This window comes from Rhinichthys klamathensis, unplaced genomic scaffold (genome assembly GCF_029890125.1).
Source record: "Rhinichthys klamathensis goyatoka isolate OS25496 unplaced genomic scaffold, OSU_Roscu_1.1 h1tg000025l_1, whole genome shotgun sequence".
Lineage (NCBI taxonomy): Eukaryota > Metazoa > Chordata > Actinopteri > Cypriniformes > Leuciscidae > Rhinichthys > Rhinichthys klamathensis.
Window position 1 is genome coordinate 422,501 of NW_026606576.1, and position 23,686 is coordinate 446,186.

The 23,686-nt window shown below is 40.6% G+C and overlaps 1 protein-coding gene across 1 annotated transcript; it reads right to left on the reverse strand.

Moving 5' to 3' along the window:
- Positions 1 to 3,128: 3,128 nt before the first annotated feature.
- Positions 3,129 to 23,245, reverse strand: dhx35 (DEAH-box helicase 35). The gene is made up of 21 exons (XM_056243096.1): positions 23,156 to 23,245; positions 22,605 to 22,732; positions 21,095 to 21,187; positions 20,263 to 20,340; positions 20,066 to 20,170; positions 16,246 to 16,307; positions 16,100 to 16,169; positions 15,965 to 16,024; positions 15,137 to 15,249; positions 14,960 to 15,056; positions 14,201 to 14,359; positions 13,832 to 14,042; positions 10,011 to 10,135; positions 9,874 to 9,928; positions 9,606 to 9,796; positions 9,441 to 9,518; positions 5,565 to 5,694; positions 4,788 to 4,869; positions 4,622 to 4,693; positions 4,423 to 4,534; positions 3,129 to 3,173 (listed from the first exon to the last, which is right to left on the reverse strand). Exons 1-21 carry the CDS (start codon positions 23,193 to 23,195, stop codon positions 3,135 to 3,137), a joined length of 2,100 nt encoding a protein of 699 aa, XP_056099071.1. The 5' UTR covers positions 23,196 to 23,245; the 3' UTR covers positions 3,129 to 3,134.
- Between the last annotated feature and the right edge of the window lie 441 nt (positions 23,246 to 23,686).

The following is a 23,686-nucleotide window of genomic DNA, read 5'->3' on the forward strand; positions in this document are numbered from 1 at the left end:
GATTCTCCACGCCGGAATCACGTTAAGACGAATTAATGAATTAGTTTAAACTAAATGAATCGACTTTAACGAAACAAAGAGCCTGTCTTGAGTCCTGTGGTGTCGCTCGGTGTTTGCAGACGCTTGAGGACTAAAGCACGACCGTGTGTCGGAGACTCTTGAGTACAACGTGTATGAACCACTCACTCAGTCTTCAGAGCAACCGATACACTCTCACTGACTGATTGCTGCATACACTCGCCAGTTCGTTCATGAAGTTTCACTGGGATAACATGAGGATTGTGCACTATTGAACATAAAGGTTCTTTTATTGGAATCGATGGTTCCATTAAGAATCCATGGAATCTTTCCTTTCCACCGAAGGTTCTTTAGATTATTCAAATGTTCTTTACAAGGAAATGGTTATTTTAAGAACTGATCGCTGAAAGAGGAACCAAAAAATGTTTTTATTGCATTGCTACGAAAACGTCCATATGTTTAAGTGTTTCAATTTCATTAGGATTCAGATGATCAACTTTGGGTTATTGTTAATCTATTAAAATAATGTTATCATAACATTGATACAATGATATTATGAAATAAAAACACAATGTTATCATACCAGTATGATCTTGATACTGGATATTGCGAAATAAAAACACGTTGCATATATTTACATACAGTAGGCCTATACATCGATGCTTTCACTTCTTTTCATCACTACAAACACTGAGGATTATTCATTTTTATAATTAATGTATATGCAAATATTTTCAGACAACATCAAAGGCATGTTTATAACTCTATACAACATGGAAATACATTTTTGATATAGCTCATTATGCCACTAATAGTTAAAACTGTAAATAAACGTTCAAATAAAGAAGCACAATTAAAGACTCCAAACGTGGTTTTGTTGTCTTCTAAACTAAAATTATATCATATTTTGCTATAGCTGTTATGTAACAAGTGAAAATGCACTACCGTTCAAAAGTTTGGAGTCAGTAAGATATTTTTTAAATAGAATGAATACTTTTATTCAGCAAGGATGCATTAGATTGATCAAAAAGATGTCAGTAAGTGACATTTATAATGTTACAAAGATGTCTGTTTTAAAGAGAAGCTGTTCTTTTAAACCAAAGAATTCTGAAACAATGTAGCCTAATAATACAGTTTCCACACATCTGAGGCAGCACAACTCAAAATTAATAATAATCAGAAATGTTTATTGAGCAGCAAATCAGCATATTAGGATTTCTGAAGGATCACGTGACACGCGGCATACTACCTAATTAGGTAGTCACGCGGTACTAACTAATGATAACAGGAATACTTTATATTTTAAAGTAAATAAATATATATAATTTAAATTATATCCTAATATTTCATTGTATCACTGCCGTTAACAAAAATAAAATGAATGCAGTATTGATCATAAAAGAACAATCTTACAGACACCCGTAGTTTAGATTCAGACTCAATGCGGTTATTATAGCCTATATGAGACGTACATATATATGAGCACAAGCTAGAAAACAGGATTGTTGAAGATCAGATGATATTGACCTGAGTTTGTCTCGGTCCGACTCGTGTTTTCCTGACCAACACTGACACCTTCCGGTCAATCACACACACGTGCATCTATGATGTAGGAGGCTTTTATACGTTTTATTTGTGTTAAATCCCGAAACATGACAAAAAATTATATAGGCTACATTATCTGTACGCAAAAAAACATTCACTGTTATGATGATGCAAATTCGGACCTGCTGTATCCATCAAAGGACCACCAGATCACATACCGTATTACATAACATAATTATACTGATGATGACGTGGATTTCTGGAAGACTCCCGCTTCATTAGCGCCACATTTTGAACAAATCAAAACCACATACCTTTTCCCACAAACTACTGCACATTCATTTACCACGAACATAAGACTTTATTGACTTTATGCTTCACAGAGCGGCGAGTAACTACATGTTGCACATTTACATCAGCTTATTTATGATTTCCTCATCAAAACACTGCACTGCTGTGAAACTACTCGAGGTTTACTAATGTTTAAAGACATGCGAGAACGTTTAAACTGCGATCATATACAGCTAAATCTACACTACTCACAGGCAGCTACTGAACCGACTATACACAAACACCACGGATATTGTCTTGAAGACATTTGGCAAAGTTACCGTGAAAGTAGATTTTAACCACTTTTTTTTTTCTCGGACGTAATAAAGGAGATAATAAAGGAGAAAAAGGAACCAATTAGTCACAGTAAAATCAAATTGGTGAAAAATGCCCATTTGCTGAAAGCCAAAACATTATAGTACCGAGGCTCCGCCTCCTCGCATGATTGGCACCTCAGCCTTCCTGTTAAAGCCACGCCCAGAAATCATTTTGTTATCATCCATGTTCAATATTTGACTGTAGTAGGAAATAAGCTCCTCCCTGAGGCGTCTCGTTCACTGTGCTATTAACTCACCACTCAAACTAGTCATGGCTGATCTTTCCTAAATTACACTATACGATTAAATGAATAATTACACCTACTTACACAGTTTTTTAGGCCAGAGGTGCACAAGGCTACCGTTTAGGAACCTATACATATATAATATAAAAAAATGGCACTTTTTTGTCACATGCTTACAGTGTAACTACAATTATTTGCACATTCCATATACAACAGGAAATGTTCTATGGTTTTATAATATTTGGCACATAATGGTTAAAAGGCCACTACGTTTGAGCTACACAGTATTTCTCCGATGAGAGTTTTGAAAAAATAAAACGGGGGGGGGGAAAATAGCTTATTATAATAATATTCCGGTTGTTATTGAGGGTAGGTGTGCGTGCGATGTTGTAAAGCTGTACATCTGTAATCAATCCATCCATCCAGTCATTCTCTCACTCTCAAACTAATCAAGAAAATCACAGTCACGTTTTCCCAATGGCTCTCAACCTTCACTAAAAAGCTATTAAATAATACAAAGATGACCATGACAGCATAAATATGTCATACATTTGTATATACAAAATAACACAGTGTTCCTTTTCGCCTTGCAGCTGCAATAAACACCCAGAGTCCGCATGTGTGGATCCTTTAACTGTGGCCTGTGGTTCAGGAGAGCCGAGTCCGCGAGTGCAGGCGCTCAGAAGACCCTGGCCCGTTTGCTGTTCAGAGACCCGTGCTGCGAGAGAGGTGAGAGGAACACAGGGGGCACCACTTTTATTTCTGTAGTGTTGTGTGACCACAAGGTAACATAATCAGATTACACACACCAGGGGCGGAAACTTAGCTTGGGGCAAAAATGCCACCGAAACGAATAGAAATGCGTCCAAAAACCAAGATATGTAGCAAGAAAGTCTGCGTATAAGTTCTTGTTTTTAATATTTATAATCAAAATCACATTTGCAAACGTGCTGATGTATTGATATATTGATTTTATACAACAATTCAAGAAACAGTAAGTTAATAGGCTTACATTTTAGACACAATATTGTCAGTTTTTCCTCTATTTTGCTTCTGAAAATAGTCCCAAACAGTAGAGCCTCTCCGAGCAACACCGCTTTAGTTTCGCTACTGTTTTTGAAGGAATCGTTCCCAGGAATGACTCACTTCTGCTTTATCTCTGAATGAATCTGCGTTTGAATGACGCATTACTTTTAAAAGCAACGTTCCCCAACACTGTGTGTGACATCATCAGGACATGAAAAATATTGAAAGGCATGCGAAAAGCATTACCTGCAGCAAATTTCACTCGTCAGACTCATGCTCCCATTATTAAAGGGATTTCCTTTGTACTTTTATTCAGTAAAACCCTGATTATATGTGGACTTCCATCCAAAGGAAATCAATACGCGTTAAAGCAATAAAAGTGTATTTTATTGATTACTTCAGAAATCATATTTTAATGATTTCTGGAGGATCATGTGACACTGAAGACTGGAGTAATGATGCTGAAAATACAGCTTTGATCACAGGAATAAATTACATTTGAACATTTATTCACATAGAAAACAGTTCTTTCAATTTGAAATAATATTTCTCAACATTACCGTTTTAACTAAAAAAAACAAATGCAGCTTTGGTGAGAAGAGACTAATAAATGTTAGCGTCCCCAAACTACGGAAGCGTATTGCATTCACTTGAGTAAAAAAAAATAATCTACTCTGTTTTTCTGAATGAACGAGTTAATTATCTCAGAATTACGAGTAACTCGTTAATTCATAAAAACAGAGTGAAAAAAATGTTTTTCAAGAAAATTGTCTCTCATAATTCTGAGACAATTAACTCGTTAATTCATAAAAACGGAGCAAAAACTTTTTTTTTCATGAAAAATGACATTTTCCTCTTCAAGTGAATGCAATACGCTTCCGTACCAAACCTTTGAACAGCAGTGGGCAAACTTTAATAAACGTGACTCCTGTTGGTCTCACCTTGGCCTGTTTGTAAAAGTGCGGCGCCAGCTCCACCAGCCAGGACGACTCCACCGCGGTCACGTCCCGCATGTAGTACTTGCTGGTCTGAACCACCTCGTTGAAGACCACCCTGAGACAAACAGCTGGGTTACTATCGGCTGGAACAGAAGCGAACTGGAGTAAAGCACGGTTTGACCCATTAGGGTAACACGAGTACCATTTTGGGGGCTTTTCTCCAAACAGCACCGAATCGGGGTGGATGAACAGCTCTCTGTCGTCACGTAGAGTCCTGCGTTACAAGAAGAACAGAGACATGCAAACATGGCTGGAAAAGTCAGGTGACTACCACTGATGAAGAGGAGTAAACCGAGGAGGGAACCGACCTGTAGGAGCCGGAGTGATGCATTCGGGCGGCGTTCGCAAAAAACCCAGACACGATACATCGGAGAATCACATCCGGGTCACCTTCAGGGCAGACAGAAGAGGCACACATCTCTAACTCATACGACAATCCCTGGGGTGTGACGACACACACCATGCTGAACTCACCATACCATATTATGGCGATACTCCAAGAAAAATTGAACACAAAATGTACTGTTGATTAAAAAGCTAAATGAGTTTTTTCATTGTGTGTGTGTATTGTGTGTGTGTGTGTGTGTGTGTGTGTGTGAATAGTCTTGGACTTGTGCTGGAAACCCAAAGCACAGGACAATAGAGACACCAGAATAACAATATTCATGATTCTAAAGATGAAAATACTGAATTATTCCACATGAATATGCTTGCGCTCTTTCACTGACTAGATATATGTAAAATAATGTTGGCCACTTTTACTGCTAACATCAGGACCAACAAATATTCCCCCACTGCATTATTATACATTATATTCAACATTATATATAGCAGTTTATGGAAGCCCTGAACCGCAACATAAAAAAAAATTAAAAATCAGTAACAAAAATAAAAAATTTGAGCATATAATTTAAGAAAACGTTTTTTCTGGGTAAACTATACACAAAACATAATAGCCACTATCCACGATACATATTGCATTTTCGTATATTGCGTCACCATATATTGTTACACCCCTACGGTGTTGAGAAACCAATGACGCCGCCTGAGGATAAAGCTTGCCTATCCGAGAGAGGAGAGCTCACCCTCGCTGGAGGTGCGAGGCACCTTAAACTTGTTGAGGAGGTGTCGCAGCTGCTCCCGCACGGCCACGGCCCGCAGGAGACCTTTATAGTGGAGGAAGTGATCCTGACACCACTGCGAACTCTTCTGGTGCTGCGGGAACACACGTGCCGGGTCAGGGGCGCCAAAAAACATCAGAACACCAACACAAGCAACCCAACATCACAAATCTGTGGTTCTCAAACAGGACGCCTCAAGATGACTCAAATCAGGGCTGCGCAAGTCATCGAGATAAAGCTAAGGGCTTCAAGCTTGATGGTTTAACATTTGAAAATGAAGAGATTCAGATTTACAGTTGTATGGTCAAATAAAACTAAACATTTTTAGTTTAGTTCATTTCATTTGTAGACATTTCATTATTGTATTATATTATATTACTTATGTGTATACACTTATATATGGATAAAGAAGGTCATTGACTAGGTGTTCTCACAGTTTATTTATATATATATTTATGTTTTACACAATTTATATTTTATGGTGGATATAAACATAGGTAAATATGTATGTTATTTTTGTATTTCTTAGGTAAACGGATTAAGACGATCGGCCAACCGGATGATTTTAACGAGTAGAGGAGAAGGGCTAGGATTAAATAAGCTTATGCTTCTTCCTACTCCTTTACGGACATGTATAGGTTAACATTGTTCTGCTTTCTGTTTTGTTGAGTATTGTTTTTGTCCATTAGCTTTTATCAGTGGTGGTAAGTAATGAAGTAAAAATACTTTGTTACTTTACTTAAGTATTTTTTTCGGGGATCTGTACTTTACTTGAGTATGTTTTAGTTGCATCTACTTTCACTTTTACTCCACTACAATTTTAAAGACAAAGTTTACTTTTTACTCTGATACATTTCCCCATGACCGCTCCAAGTATTTATTACACTGGCTTTCCAAACCAATGAAAAACTTGTTTTTCTTTTGAAAAAAAGAACGCGCAAGCTCTTTGCTAGCATACGCTCACATAGCAGTCAGTTCGCCATTGACTGCAGAAACCGGTGAAGGTGCAGCTCTCGCTGCCAGCAATGATCCCAAGATTTCCGACAGGGATCACTCACGGCCATATATCAATGATATGTTCGAATTCACTGAAGTCAAGGGAGATTAATATCGGCTGAAATGTCTTCTTTGCCTGCCACGGGTGAATTAAATTTCAGCATTCAAAACTTCACCCTCAAATCTGAGAAAACATATTGAGGTAAGTTGACGTTAAAGCAACACTAAAGAAGATTTTTTACCTTAAAATAATGTTTCCAAAATCGTTTCAGCGGTTCATCAAGTCGTAACAGGCTGAAGGGCACTTCTGCCTTCGCTTTGTGGTCCTATATCTGCTAGAAGACACTATGTAAGTTTGCCAGATTGGGTCGCGTTTCTGTAGTTCGAATGAGACATAAGAAAACTACAAATTTGACTTGCTTTACGGCAAGCGTTACAATTGGACAACGTTCACTCTAAAGCCGGTGCTGGATAAACAGTGGATAAACAGCGAGCATGCGTGCGACAGTAGACTGCGGTAGGCTAAATTATTTATGACAGCGGTAACGGATAATGCCGCTTCTAACCTGTAGGGGGACCGCAGAGGAAAAGTTCTTTAGTGTTGCTTTAAAGTAACACCAGGTAACTTTTCAACCTTCATAATATATTTCCAAGTCTCTTGTGATGGTACATCGACTTACAATAGGTTGAATGACACGTCTGCCATAGCCTGACGGGGTCTGTAGCGTTTTTAATCGTACTTTTAAACTTCGGGTTTCGGGTAGTAACCGGCGAACAAAGAGAACTACAAAATTCGACTGCTTTACGGCATATACGTCACTTCCACCACCACCCCCACTTCCTTAAAATCGGATGTGCGAGCCAAATGTTATAGTCATGGCCGAAGCAGCACAGAAAAAGAAGAAAGCAAAGGTTTTATCGGAGCAAAGCAAAAAGAGAAAAAGAGAAAGTGATCGCGTTAAAGGCAGAACAGAATTGGGCCAGCATTTTCTCGCTGGCGTGAGCTGAAGGAGGAGGAGGGGTGCCCGACCGATGCAGACTTGGCAAAAAACAAAACAAAAAGTCAAATGAAAGCCTATGTCTAAACGGCTTGTACAAGTTTGGTAGGGTCTACATTCTTGCAAGTAAATATATAAGATGTACAAAATCATATTTTAGGATACCTAACATGTCAGTGATATTTGTTTATTTGTCTTGCCTCAAGCTATAATGCAAATCGATTTGTAAAATTTGCAGATTCATTTATGGTAGCTTGATATTATAATATTGACGATATATGGTTATTATCAACCACTCAAACATTGCATTGAAGTATCATATAGATCCAGTAAAACGGTAACCAATAGACTAGGCTACTATAATGACGCTGGCTTGTAAACGTGATCATCGCGATCATTTGTCGTTAGAAAAAAATAAAACCCATGAAATTATATTCATATGACATGCTGAAATATATGCCACTGTACCTGGGATGAAGACATTTCAGACAAGACGCAAGCAGAACACCTGCATGTGACCTCCTCCTACAGTGTTCAGGGCTATCCTGGTTGTCAACAATTGCACGTGCATGTAGGATGACAGAGTTTACGACAGTAGTAGAGGTCTAGAGGACAATACTGTTTCCCAACTGTAGGGGGACCCCACCCCGAGAGCAAAAGTAACCTGGTGTTACTTTAATGTTACTATTGTTAGCCAGGTGATTTCATATTAAAATGTGCCTTGTAAACAGCTAGCTAACAAATTGTTAATTGCAGTATCTAATCGTATCATCTGTTCAAATAAAACATTGCATATCACTACCAAAACTATTGATCTGCCTATTGATATTTACAGTTAATTTGAATATTTACTTTTTACTTTCTGTACTTAAGTACGTTTTAAATCGGATACTTTTGTACTTTTACTCAAGTGATGTTTGAATGGAGGACTTGCTACTTTTACTGGAGTAATTTTTTATTTAGGTATATATACTTTTACTCGAGTATAACTTTTGAGTACTTTTACCACTCCTGGCTTTTATTGCATTATTATTATTGTTTCTTTTACATGTCCGAAACAAAGCCATTCATTCATTCATTCATATATATATATATAAACTTATCTTATTAAAGGGTTAGTTCACCCCAAAATGTAAACTCTGTCAGTAATTACTCTCCCTCGTGTTGTTCAACCCCGTAAGACCTTCGTTCATCTTCGGCCGGCCCAGAAAAGTTATTAAAGACATTGTTAAAATAGTCCGAGTGACGACAGTGGCTCAATCTTATACAACCCAGAAGCGCTGCGCTACGTGAGCTATCTCGAGGCCCACAGAGAAGGAAACGAATAGTTGAATAAAGTCGTTATTTTTGTTTGTTTTTTGCGCACAGAAAGTATTCTCGTCGCTTGATAAACTTAAGGTTGAGCCGCTGTAGTCACTCGGACTATTTTAACGATGTCTTTAATAACTTTTCTGGGCCGGCCAGTTTCAATCCCTTAAGAAGCCTATGGAGGAGTGATCCAGCTCTCAGATTTAATCAGAAATATCTTCATTTGTGTCCTGAAGATGAACGAAAGTCTTACGGGGTTGAACAACATGAGGGCGAGTAATTACTGACAGAGTTTACATTTTGGGGTGAACTAACCCTTTAAGAAAGAACTATGCTATTTAAATGGTTTTAATCCATTGTACAGCCTTAGAGAACAGTGTAATAATGCGGTTCACAGATTCTCGTCCGTGGAGCCCGCCGTTAATCGGCACGGGTGAATTGCAATCAAGGATCTCGAATTAAATCGAGGAATCGTGACAGCGCCTAAAACAAACCATTTTCCATTGAGGTACAAGTGAATTTGAGTGAGGTCCGTTACCTTTATGAAAGCCTCATACACATTCAGCATTGTGAGGTGATCCCCCTCCGCCACGGCAAACTTCCGGTGCTCCCGCGCCTGCGACACACAGACACACGGCCTATCGGTACAAATGCATTAAACCGGTTCATAAAGCAGAGAAAACGGCAGCGAAAGCCGACGTACAGCTGCTTTCCTCTGGTTGTGTGGCACCGTGAAAAGGTTCTGAATCTGCATCATGGCCGCGATGGTGACGATCTCCTTGGAGCAGCCGAAGTTCCCCGACTCCAGCAGCATCTTGGCGAACATGGGGCTGAGCGGGAACTCGGCCATCCGCACCCCCATCGGGTCCGTGAGGCGGCCGTACTGATCCAGACCTGTCAGAACCACATGCAGTGAGATCACACGCAGACAAGCCCGCGCGGCAGTGGGAGAGAGTGTGTGGGTGCTGTACCTCCGAGAGCGAAGAGCAGCTCCAGGGCCTGGACCATGGACTGAGCGGGAGGAGGCTGCGGGACGAGCACACGGAGTCATGCACACGTGGACAACAGCGGGGCGTAATGTGTTGATGCATCGGTGGGACACACTCACGGAGAGGAAGCTGAAGCGCAGCACGTTGTCGATGCCCAGGGCTTTGAGCTGCAGGATGACCGGAGCCAGATTCGAGCGCTGCATCTCGGGGACCGTGGACGCCGGCAGCTTCTCAAAGTCCTCCTCTGATGCACAAAACACACCTTTGTCTATATACTAGCAGTTCACTACAGTAGAGTAGGCCTACAGTGCTGTGGAACGGCAGTAACCATTACTGTTAAATCCCATTCCTCAATTTAAAATGAGAATTCAAATGTTTAAGAGTCATGCAACTACAGGTGGAATATTTGAATATGGTGCAAAAGTCCATTTATTTCAGTAATTCAACTTAAAAGGTGAAACTACTATATTATATAGACTCATTACATGCAAAGTGAGATATTTCAAGCCTTTATTTGTTATAATTGTGATGATTATGGCTTACAGATATGAAAACCTTAATCAATATTCTAGTTTTGACTTTGGGGTTTTCATAAGCTGTCAGACTTCGTACTTCCGCTCTATTCCAGTTCGCTTCTGTACTCGGGCCCTGTCCCAAATGGCACACTCCGGACTTGTGGACTTCCTCAGAGTCCACACTTCGGTGACGTCATGTAGTGCAGACCTATAGGGCCCTTAGCGCGAGTCCGCGAGGGCGCATTGAGAGGTGTTTTTGGGACAGACTCGATCGTCACGCCGGAAACAGGAAGACGGTCTGATTGTTGTTATGGACAGGAGCGACAGGTTCGGGGAAATATGCTGCCTATTGTTGTTGTGTTTACATATGACTCAGTAAAGCCCTGACATTCGGTTCTATTTATTTAATGAATCATAATGCGATCGTATTATTCAGCTCGCTATTATTAGCCTATGTTTGAGACATCAACCACTGGTCGATGATCATAATGTTTGTATAAACTTGTCATAAAAACCGTAATGATAATTACACTTAAATATTTTCTTCTCAGCCATGTTAACAATTGTCCGTGGGCGACATCTCCTCCCATCCGTTGTCTGATTGGCCTTTCGCAAGGATTCCTGGGTAGTTAAAGTGCGTGGAGCCTGCATCTAAGACCGCTTCAAGGGTCCACAGGGGGCGCTGCTGAGCACACTTCAGAGCGTTAAAATGCTAAATGGGACGGCCTACGGACTCGTAGACTCGGCGAGCACACGCAATTTAAGTCCACGAGAACGAAAGTCCGCATGAAGTGCGCCATTTGGGACAGGGCCTCAGTCTGAGACATCGACATTTTTCCTCCGACCTGAAAACAGCCGGCCAATCAACGAACAGAGGACGGGCTGAGAGCCGTGACGTAGATGCTAAGCGCCGAGTTTAAGATTGTGACCGCGGATATGGAGACACGGGATGCAATTCGCTCCGTTGTGGAGAATATTCCCGGCATTTCCAAACTGAAGGCTGAACAAGAAGAGTGTTTGTTAAACATTTTGAATGGAGGAGATGTTGTGGCGCTACTCCCGACAGATTTTGGGAAAAGTTTAATTTATCAACTATTACCTGGGCAAGGCGATAGTTGTGATTGTGTTCCCCTTGGTTGCACTCATGGAGGATCAGGTTCAGGAGGCAGCAAAACTCGGTCAGCCATGTTCACTCCGGTATTTCGCTCGATGGTTTCGTTTTCGCATCATACATGTGTTTACAGTGGAAGTTCAATGCGGCTGAGCTGGCGAATAACACACGTCATAACCAGACGTTATGTGATTGGCTTACGGGTAACCAATGATTTTATACTTCAGACAAGCGCCCCCCCGCAATAAAGAAAACACTTTTCATTGATGACATGCCAGACTCGGTCTATGAAGCAAAGCGAAGTAGCAGAGTTTGGTATTACCAGGCTATCTGTAAGCCATAATCATCAAAATTATAACAAATACAGGCTTGAAATATCTCACTTTGCATGTAATGAGTCTATATAATATATTAGTTTCACCTTTTAAGTTGAATTACTGAAATAAATGAACTTTTGCACAATATTCTCCATGTGCTCGTTTGGGTTGTGTGTTGCCAGTGTCGGGGACTAGTGGCTGAACGTGTAACTGCAAACGTGAGAACTGATTTGCCGGCGGGCCCATTTGCCATTGCATGTTTAAAACAATAATATCTTAGTAAAAACCTAAAGTAATATTGCCAAACTATATATCATTTGAAAGCTTAAAATCTCTAGTTTTCATATTTGGTGGCTGTTATCTAAAATATATTACAGAGGAGCAGAAATTTATCAATTTGCAACAAGAATATTTCATATTCATTAGGAGTATTTAGGCCTTTATTTTGAAATAACAATAAACATGAAAAATCATGAAAGATTGGTAGAAACCTCAGTTTGTTTTCATGCCATGAGTTCAAAAAATAACACCAATTCCATTTTATGAGAAAAAAAGATCTGAAAATGTTTTAAATATAAAGAAAAATGTATGGATTCTCGATTTGTAATGCGGCTGCGAGCTATAACGCTATAACGTAGTCTTTATGCATTTATTAGAGGTTTAATTCAAATCAAATACTGCCAAACCACCCATACTACTTCTGAATAGGATGTCTACTTCATAAATTGTGTGAAAATTATGGAAATACATGGTTCAGATCACTCAAAACATATGAAAATGGAGGCGCCCTTATATGGGCAGTAATGGAGTCTGGTGTTCACCTAGTGAAAATGTTGGGTACTGCGCCCGAATAAAATCTCACTGAAAGCTCATTTTTTGAGATATCAACCTAAAATTTGGAATACAACTTGTTCAGATATTTGACTTTAATTTTCTTGCAGTTTTAGAGTAAAATATATTTTGTAATATATATATATATTTTATATAAAATATTAATCATTATATTTTTACATTACACAATTTCATAAACTCAAACTTATATAACTTTTTTTCTGTTTCATTTTTTACAATTTCTAGACTTCTACAATAATCTGGAAAATGTCTTCTTTAAAACAAGACCAGCCATAGGTCTAAATTCCAAAGCATTCCTGAATTACAACCATTTAAGTTTGGATAGTGATTTTTATGTCTATGCAAAAAAAAGGGGGGTGCCAGTTAACAGGTTAATTTCTGTTACAATGCCAAGCGTTATGTTATTCTCCTGATGTCGGAAAGTAAAACATTCAGTCAAACTGACAGATAATCATTTTTATAGCGCAACCTTATGATTTGAAATGATTTTTTTCAGTCTTTTTGAGTGGAACCGGAAGTTTAATATATTTAAAGGGGACCTAATATGCCCTTTATCAAAGTCTTGATGTTGTTTTTGAGCTCTACTAGAACAGGTTTTCATGCTTGAATGTTCAAAAACACATTATGTTCCCCATATTCTCCATCGTTGCAGCTCCTCTCTTCCCAGTCTGTCAGTAACGCTCTGTTCAGTTCCTGTCATGAAGCCCCTCCTTCTGAAAAGCACACTGTGCTCTGATTGGTCGGCTGCAGCAGTGTGTTGTGATTGGTCGAGCGCTTCGAGTGTGTTTGGGAAATGTCCCGCTCTTACCATAACCGCCAGTTTAACACACAACCAACTCACTCAACCAGGTCTCGCCCCTTTATTCTGCGTATGAATTATTATAATGAGGAATATAGTGACGTGTTCGTTCCCGGAAGAAACTCACGACTACACTGGAGGCGTTTCAGGAGTTCAGAAACACTGACACTGATATAGAGGAGAACTCCCACTGGAGGGACTTTGTTACATTACACACTAAAGAAAGATAAACATGCATCATGGGTCCTATTTAATTAGTTGACTATATATAATTCTATTATATATGCAATACATTTTTTTTTACCATATTAACCACATGTGATATATTATATGTAGGTGTGGGTACCGGTGTAGAGGCGGAAGCACTTCCCGGCGCGGTTCCTCCCGGCGCGGCCGGCTCTCTGGCAGGCGGAGGCTTTAGAGATGGGCGTCACGATCAGAGACTCGATCGCGGTCAGGGGATTATACGCCCGCAGCTTCACGAACGCACAGTCGATCACAAACACCACGCCGTTGATGGTGATGGAGGTCTCCGCTATATTGGTTGCGACCACCACCTGAAAAACATCAGAGACGAACTCTCGTCAAGAAGAGCCGATTCGGCACTGATGACGTGTTTCCATCAGTGATGTCTGACTCAGGCTGAACTGGGAATAGTGCAGTAGATGGCACTGATGGCTATGGTTGCATCCCTGTCGTTAGTTTCTGTGGTCACCTTTCTGACAGTGGGGGGCATCCTCTCGAACGCCCTCATCTGCTCGCTGTAGGGCAGGCCCGCGTACATGGGCAACACACACAGGTGCTTCTTCATCCCGTAGCGGGACAGGGTGCGCGCCTGTTCCTGGAGCAGAGACACCACCTTCTCCACCTCCTCCTGTTCAAACAGTCAATGGCCATGTTTATCTTGAGTTGAACACACTTCCCATACGCGAGTACTCGATGTGTGTCGCTAATCAATGTGTATATGCAGGGAGTAACAGAATACACACAACTGCTTTACGTTATCAGGTACAAAAATCTTGTAACTAATTTGTTACAGTTACTTTAATAAACAAATCAAATTGCAGTTACATTTTGTAAAATATGGGAATACTATCATGATTACAATGGTTTCACTTAAAACTAAATAAATTAGTATTTTTACATCATAATGCTATTGACAGTAGTGATGCGCGGGTCGCGGTTATAAACTTGGATTAAACTGCTCCATTCATATGGATTTATTTTATGATCTCTTGATGTTTTAGGGTGAATAGACTTTCAATGGTCTCTCGGATTTCATTAAAATATCTTTTGAAGATGAACGAAAGTGTTGTGTGTGTGGAACGACACGAGGGTGAGTAAACCACGACAGCACTTTCTACACGGCAAAATCAAGGGAGCATCACAGTTTTTTTAAATCACATTTTACGTTTTTAGGACCTAAATAAATCAAATAAATGCAGCATCCCAGCACACACACACACACACACACCTGTCCTGTGAGAAACGCCAGCACGTCTCCGTCCTCCTCGGTCTCGTGGATCTTCAGCACGGTCTCCACCGTCGCCTTCACATAGTCTGGCACAGGACTGGACACAAACACACTCTCCTCAGTTTCATCACTCAGCTCAGAGACCCTGACCATGTGTGAACGCAACGGTGTAAACACCTGACAGTGTAGAAGATATCCACCGGGAACGTTCGGCCCTCGACCGTCAGAATGCCACAGGTGTCTTTATTTGGGTCTCCAGTCTCATTCAGGTTGAAGAAATCTTGAAATTTCTGTGCGAGAAGCATCATTAGTACATTCGGTTCGCGTACCAAGTGATCAAATAAAATAAAATTCTGTATCAAAATTTATAGGCAAGACAAGTAGTTTGTTTAGGCATGGTTTGTAGGGAATTACAAACCTGCGCACACATATTCAAACTATAGAATTGATTCTTAATGCGCATGTGAACGCCATCAGCGTTTATCACAGGTTCAGTTTAAAGTCTGTTTAGAGAGAACGGTGTCGTCTTAGCCAACCTCTAGTTTAATAACAAATGATCATTTCACCGGAAGTGAATCCATCAAAACGAACTTTAGCTGGAAAATAACATTATTCAAGAACCGCTATAAAACCAAACCAATCTCTGTTACCTTCAATGATATGTTTATCTCTGTAAAGCTGCTTTGAGGCGATCTACATTGTTAAAAGCGCTATATAAATGAGGATGACTACATTAACACACAGACTGTTACAGACCGATCTAAAATGATCGGATCACCACGTCTGCTCCACAACCAACAACCGTGTCAACTGATAATATGGTTTGAAAAGTTTGGGGTTGGTAAGATATTACACCCCCGGTTTCACAGGCCAGGTTTGAGTCTAGTCCCAGGCTGAAATGCTGGAAAAGACTATCTAAAAGTTTTACAAACCAAATGAACATGAACACAAGGAGTACCGTTTCCACATGTGCTGCCTGTAAACGGGGTCCGAGGTCAGACTCACCTTGGCGTCCAGAGTGGCCGAGGCTACGATCAGGCGCAGGTCTCTCCGCTTCTTCTGAATCTGTGGAGAGAGAGAGAGAGAGGATGAGCAGAGGGACGCCACAGAGATGCTCACCCCACAGAAGCCCCAGCGCACCTTCTTCAGCAGGCCGATGGTGATGTCCGTGTACAGCGTCCGCTCGTGCGCTTCGTCCAGCATCAGCACACTACAACCAAACAACACACACGTGTGTGAGTCACAAACCTCTGAGGTTCAGCGCTGGCGGACAGGTGGTGTTTTACCTGTACTTCTTCAACAGCGGGTCCGACATCATCTCCCGAACCAGCATCCCATCCGTCAGAAACTGAGAGAAGACGACAGCAAATCACAGAAGGATACAGTCATAAACGTCTATAGCCCTATTCGGACGGGCTTAGCTTTACAAGGAGTTCATTTTACCACAGGACGTCTGTAATAATAATGGCCCATTCGCACAGTAAAACTAGCAGACGTTAGTTTCTCCTGTCGTCATGAGCGTAAACACATATAGCCCATATTCATATACAGTCCAACCTAAAATTATTCAGACACCAGATTTAATTTTTGATATTGTTTTACTAGTGGGTGCAGGACACTATAGTTCATTTATGCAAGTGAGGATAGCAAAATCAAGTAAACTGTGACATATTATACACAAATATTCTTCATACAGTGACTACCATGTCATTTATAAAAAATTGGGATAAAAAAATTGCACAGACACTTTGACCTGACCATATTTTGCTGAAGTGTTTTTTCTTTAATTGCTAATTTTACACTTTTTACACACAGACTGAACGCAATGAAGCTTTGCTTGGTGATTGGTTGAGCTAAACTGGTATTCTCTAATTGTGTAGTTAAATTTAACAGCTGACAGATATTCAACATAATTCATGTGTGAGAGTCTAACAGAAGGACGGACAAAACCAGTGAAATATGAAGTGTGGACATTTTGTAAAAATGCAATAAAATTCACAATCTGTGATTTGTTAATTCACTTGAACCTTTTTTTAACTGACAAAAGTACAAAGAAAAGTTTTCCAATGTTCTCACTGACCAACATATAGTAAATATAAACACAAGTTGATATTGACGGCTGCAACACACTCCACAAGAGTTGGGACAGAGGCTAAATAACAGAGAAAAGATTATGAGGGTTAGATTATCCAACTCTTTTGAAACAGTGTACAGTGAGCGGGTGAGTCGGCAATAGGTGAGGGAACCGGGATTAGGTGTAAAGGAGCTTCTCAGTCTTTGCAGGCAAAGATGGGTCATGGCTCGCCACTTTGTGCCAAATATCATGAGAAAATGTTCAAACAATTCAAAAATCACATTTCTCAATGCAATATGGTGAAAAGATTCAGGGAATCCAGACACAGAATCCAGACACGTCTCAGTACATGTCTGGCTTGGCAGGAGGCCTCTGTTGAATACGCGTGACCTTCGAGCCCTCAGACGGCGTCGCGTGAGAAACCGCTACGGTGTTAAACACAGCCACATGTGCGCAGGAGAACTTTAGAAAAGCGCTTTCACTGAACGGTAAGTCTGCCTTGCTGTTTTTGAATTTCGTTGGTGTTCGTTGAGAGTTTGTCATGTATTTCTTGTTTACACTGGGAGAATTCCTGTTTCATGTTATTCTTGAACTCTTCTTTAAATGATCTCAGATCAGACTTCATTTCGTTTTTCAAATCACTGATTTGCCTGCTACTAGTTTCAAGTCCAACGTAAGCCACAGTCTGTTCGCCTTCGCCTGTTAGCTTAGCTTAGCTTCCCCCGCATCGCCGTCCCTTTCAGGTGAAGTGCCTGCGTCCTCGATTATATTTTGTTCCTTCCCTTTTGCTTGATCACTAAAAGTTTTCCGACTTTTCATTCTTCCACACCCACTCATTTTTTAATCAGAATATGAGTTTAGTATTTGAATTTCAGGGGTTAAATCTGACTGACTATCGGTAGCTACTGATTACACGACCACTCGCGCCGCCATTTTACGTGTCAGCTTGTTTTGGGGAGAAACAGACATCGAGTTCTCAGTCCCAAAGACATCCAGACTTTCATCAGCGACCGGTGCAAAAGCAAACACCTGTCCTGGTATTGCGGGGGCATCAGTGCAAGCGGCATGCGTGACTCGCATGTGCGTGAAGGTACCACTGACATGGAGGCATTATTTGGATAGTACAGAAACATAAACTTAGCCTGGTCCCACCAGACTCTCTTATATTTCATTTGTACAGAGAGTCTGGCCTCGCTCCATTGACAAGCGTTAACTTCCTGGAAGGCGGGTCCTCTGCTGAAGTCTAAAACTACTGGATCTGCCCAGAACCACTCTGGATCTGCCGTAACCAATCGCTAACGCTTGGTGGTGGTGACGTATGACGACTCAAACTAGCGCACCTCGGCGTCATCGTTCTCAGACACTCCCTCTGTTCGCTGATTGGACCGGTAAAAAAATGACCGGAGAAAACCCAAGAATACACAGCAAACCCAGACGTAGTGCTGGAGGAAAATGAAAATTGAGCGGATGTACGTAGGAGGGTTGAGCGGCTGTCTTGTATCAGACGAGATTGGGCAAATATTCCACTTGCACAACTGCAACAATTAGTATCCTCAACTCCCAAACGATTAATAAGTGTAATTAAAAGGAAAGGTCATGTGACCCAGTGGTAAACATGCCTCTGTCCTAACGTTTCTGTAGTGTGTTGCAGCCATCAAAATCAAAACTTGTTTATATTTACAAAATAAATTTAAGTTGATGAGTGAAAACATTGGAAATATTTCCTTTGTACACTTGACGGTTAAATAAAGGTTCAAGAGAATTAACAAATCCCAGATTCATGATTTTATTGCATTTCACAAAATGTCCCAACTTTTCTGGAAACAGGGTTGTATTTTATTACCATTTTCTAAACTATAGAGAATAAACTCTGATAATGTGAGAAATGTGGAAGGTGTCTGAACAGATTTTGATTTGACTGTATATAAACAGTTCGGTCAAACGGTGTATTAATTAACTTCAGATTGGATTATGTTGGGAATAGACACTTGCGTAACGCTAAAAGTAGTTTTGTGCCTCTAACAAGTGCTGTCGATCTTCTTTCTGATCTGAATGGTGTGTGGAAAACACTTGAGTTTAGTCCCACCGGCTAGAACGCAACTTAATGCTTTTTCAAGCTTGGAAAACTGCGGAAAACTACTTTACTTTAAACAGGAAATGACGGAATATTTACGTACAAATCTACAGCAGGTCTATTTGCACGGGATTAAGGCCATTGCACACCAAGTCCGAAATTTTCGTTTGCGTTTTTTCATATTCATGATTCGGTGGCTCTGAATTGTCAAAACACCTTTCACCATTGAAACTGCTTGCTACGGAGGCGAAAAACGCAGAAAATCGAACCCGATTCGTTTTTTTTTATGACGGACGGAAGTTTCGGAGGCAGTGTGCAAGCGTGATTGACATAACGTGAGCTCGTATTTATTTTTTAATGTGCGAAAAATTTCGGCCTCAGTGTGCAAGGGACTTTAGTATCACCTGAGGTCATTTTTCCGGAGCTTCTTACAGAAGGTAAAAGTCGTCGTAATCTTTATCTCAATCATTGTCCGTAATGATTACTGCGATGGCACATTCGGACGGGACTAAAATCACAGAGAAGCTCTGGTGGTAATCATTACTTCACCCCACCTCTCCATGTTGAACTAATCCCGTCCGAATAGGGCTTTACTTCCTGCACGAACCAACGTAGGTTTGTAACGCATTTGCATAATGCCAGCCTATGGTCTTCATTGGCTGTCTACTTTGACCCTCAATCACTGTAGTTGTAGAAGAGTTCAGTTCGTGTCGTCGACATGTCGAGAATACACTGTTTTCTGCTGCCGAAGCAAATCCACTTTTTCAAAGGATGAGGACTCGGGCTGGAATTGATGCGATAAAACCAACACCAACATTACTGTTCCAATCACTGTGTATAAAGTGCTGAGGAAGATCCAGAGCTGATATTCAGATATCATATATATACACACCCCACCTCTCCATGTTAGACTAGTCCCGTCCGAATAGGGCTTGAGAATGAGAATGAGCGTTTGTACCTTTATGCGAGTGGCGTGTGGGTCTGAGCAGTCATCGAACCTGATGGTGTATCCCACCTCGTGCCCGAGAAACGCCCCTCTCTCCTCTGCTACGCGGCCGGCCACCTGTACACACACACACACACACACGCATGCGTTCACAGACTACAGCAGGCGTTCGCCCTCACACATGAGCCGAGGAGAAGGGTTATACGTACAGATGTGGCCGCCACGCGTCGAGGCTGCGTCACGCCGATCACCTTCCCCTCCGCAGCCCAGCCGGCCTCCAGCAGATACTGACACACACACACACACACACGTTACATCACCGAAACACTGCTAACTCACTCTGACCAGCAGGATAACTAACTGACTGTTCACTGGCTACCTTTACATGCACAACTTTTGTTTCAATCGGACTGAATTCATTACGATTGATGAATCTGAATGTAGTGTTTACATGAACGCTGAACATGTGATCGGTTTGGCACAAGCCTAAAATCGGGATACACTGCACAAATATACAGAGATTCCCACTGTTTGCGCATACTGACTATTCTCCTACATTGTTTTTTAACAGCAGATTTCATATTTATCCATTTCTGGTCATAATTTGGAGAAAATGAGCAAATGAACCGCTGTGCTCTCCTGCTTATATTATATTCATCCCGCAGTAAAAATGCCCAAAACCAGTCGTCTGTGGATGAGAATCCAAAACGAGGACTGGTGGGAGGTCGTCCTGCTCCACTTCACTCATTTATACGACACTTTATTCAACAGGAAGAACAGATGCTAAGCGCTTCATATCTCATTACGCTATTTCTACATCATTGCACATGCGCAGTCCTTTCAGTTTCGGTTCTCAAGCCGATCAAGTGTTCACATGTCCTCTCGATCGGATTAGAAAAGGAATAAACGGACCCTTTCAATCCGATCGAAATTTCATTCGGATCGATTAAGGAGTTTACATGCAGGCTTTCCAGTCCGACTGAGCCGATTACTAACGGATTATTTGTTTGCATGTAAACGAGTATCCACTGACGGACAAACCTGTGGGATTTGTGTGCTTTTCCCAGATCCTGTTTCTCCGACGATCACCACAGTCTGGAAACTCTCCACCACATAGAGGATGTTGTTTCTGTGCTGGATATGCAATAAACAAACATCATTCATAAATACAGGAAAACTGCAAACAGTAAAGTGTTGGGAAAAGTTGCTGTTAAAAGTATTGTGTTATAATAAAACTTTTGCATTACTTTTTCATAACAAAATAAACCAAAAGTTCTATTTTTTGGCAAATTTTTTGGTAAATGAACACTAGTGCTGTCACGATACTGGAATTTCTAACTTCGATACGATACCTTTAAAAATATCGATATTCGATACCACGGGGAAAACTGCCATATACATATCTTTATCATCATCATCATCTCATATTTGTTGATCATTTGGATAATTTTGCTGTAATGGCTTTCACACAGCGCCGAAGGACGGCTTTATTTGAAACTGAACTAAATTCACAAAGGAAAAAAGACCCATAAACAGTCGGAAATAAAATAAGAACAAATAAAAAAATAGCACAAATGGATTAGAATAAAGAGACAAATGAAATAAACATGGCTTTGAGTTGTTCAGGTGGGTCTAACTGTAGGCTAGTACTCGGGGAAGAAACACTACAGAAATTAAACAAAGTAATTAAATGTAAAAAAATAACACTGGATAGTCTTATATACTAAAAAATCAAAAACATTAATGCTTATAATTAAAGTTACAGTGATTTGTGTCTTTTGTTCTCGAATTAGCATGACTGCTTTATTAGGTGCTGCTGTCACTTTAAGAGTTTATGCACTGATCCAATATACTGTTACACAACATGCGATTTCTCTCAACTATTTATGACTGTATTTACCTGAATACTCGCCAAGACGGGCATTTTGACATATAGTGTGTGTATTGGACCATCTAAGAGCAACACACCATGAAAAACAGCTCCGTTTGGTTCGCGCGAGCTTTACGAGAGCGCCGCTTCCATAGATCAGTGGTGCACCAGCTTTTGGTGTGAGCGCGAATTAGTAAAATTATGCACAATACAAGCTGAGTGAGTGAGAGCAGAAGTGTGTGTATCCAGCTGTCAATTCGCCATCGGAGAAAAGAGAGAGAGAGAAAACGCGCAGCTGGTATCGCTGTATCTGCAAAATAGGAGTATTGGATGTTGGAACGGTTTCAGATATTTCAGTATTGATAAATATCGCTGTGAAGACTAGGGTTGGGAATGAAAAATCTATTTAAATTTCCTCTTATCGATTCCTTTGTGTGCATTTAATATGACTTTAAACCATTCAAACGCATCAGACCGAACTCAATGATTGGACGAACATTTTTTGGTCCTGAGACTTCCACAAAAGATATAGGCCTAAGTATATTTAATATTTAGACGACTATTGTTAGCAGGATGTGAAGAGACTAGTTTCAACCAGTAAAACAAAAAGTGTTTATGACAAACATTGCCTACACTGCTTTTAACAGCGGTCCACACACACACACACACATCTGTAGTTACCTTGAAGACGGGCAGCCTCTGCCTCTGTTTCTCTATGGAGAGAGCTGTGTGCGGGTTGAAGATGATGGGCGAGCCGGTGGTCTCAGTGGACAGATCTCTCTCCTCACACACACCCGGAGCCTCTGAGCCTGAAAGACACACACACACACACACACACACACACATCAGCCGTTCAAACACTGACAGGAGCAGCTCCATGTTTACTGCCATGCATCAGTAGGTTCAGAGCATCCTGGATAAATGCTGAGCTTCTACGAGAGAATAATGAGTCTGGATCAAACCATGTCATTCTAATGCATTATTATAGTGGGATAACTTTCGTGTATTGTGTGTTGTGTTGTGTTGCTGGTTCATGATGCACGTGATCATGTTATATAGTCATGCAGCACTGCAGTAACACTCTAATACATCAAATACACACTAACATTGCACATAAATCAACACACAGCACAGAGCTGCTGCAGCATACGCGTACTGTGGACTAATATCACCCGTCAAAATATGTGTATATGTATATATTAGTATAACACGATACACGATATGAATTTTACCGGGTTTCCAGAATTTCATGGTGTTGTGGGGCGCCGCCATGATGCTACGTCATTGAACACGGTGATGTCATGATCGCACGTGTGAACTCAGCACTAGAGGACGACAAAGACGAGACGAATTCAGTACGAAAATAAAATACATTCAATAATATCAATGTTAACATTTTACAAAATATATAACAATACATAACTTAAAATATAATTTTTTTTATAATGATACGCTGTAAAAAAAACACAAATAAAAAAGCCAGTTCTGTTAAAATTCTGATTATTTTGAACTCAATTAATGGGTTAATTTCAATAATCCATTCATATCTGCACATTACGGTCACAGTCATCATGCAGGCAGGCTTATAAAGAAACACAAAAACCACGGGGAGAAAAATTTGTATACACTGCATACTTTAAACACGGACTTCAGTTGCTGCTAATGAATATTAATATGCATATATGCAGCCCATTGCAAGGCTGGTTTTACTGATCACAAACACACACATATGACTTAGCCTTCTCAACTCCAATACCAAGCAC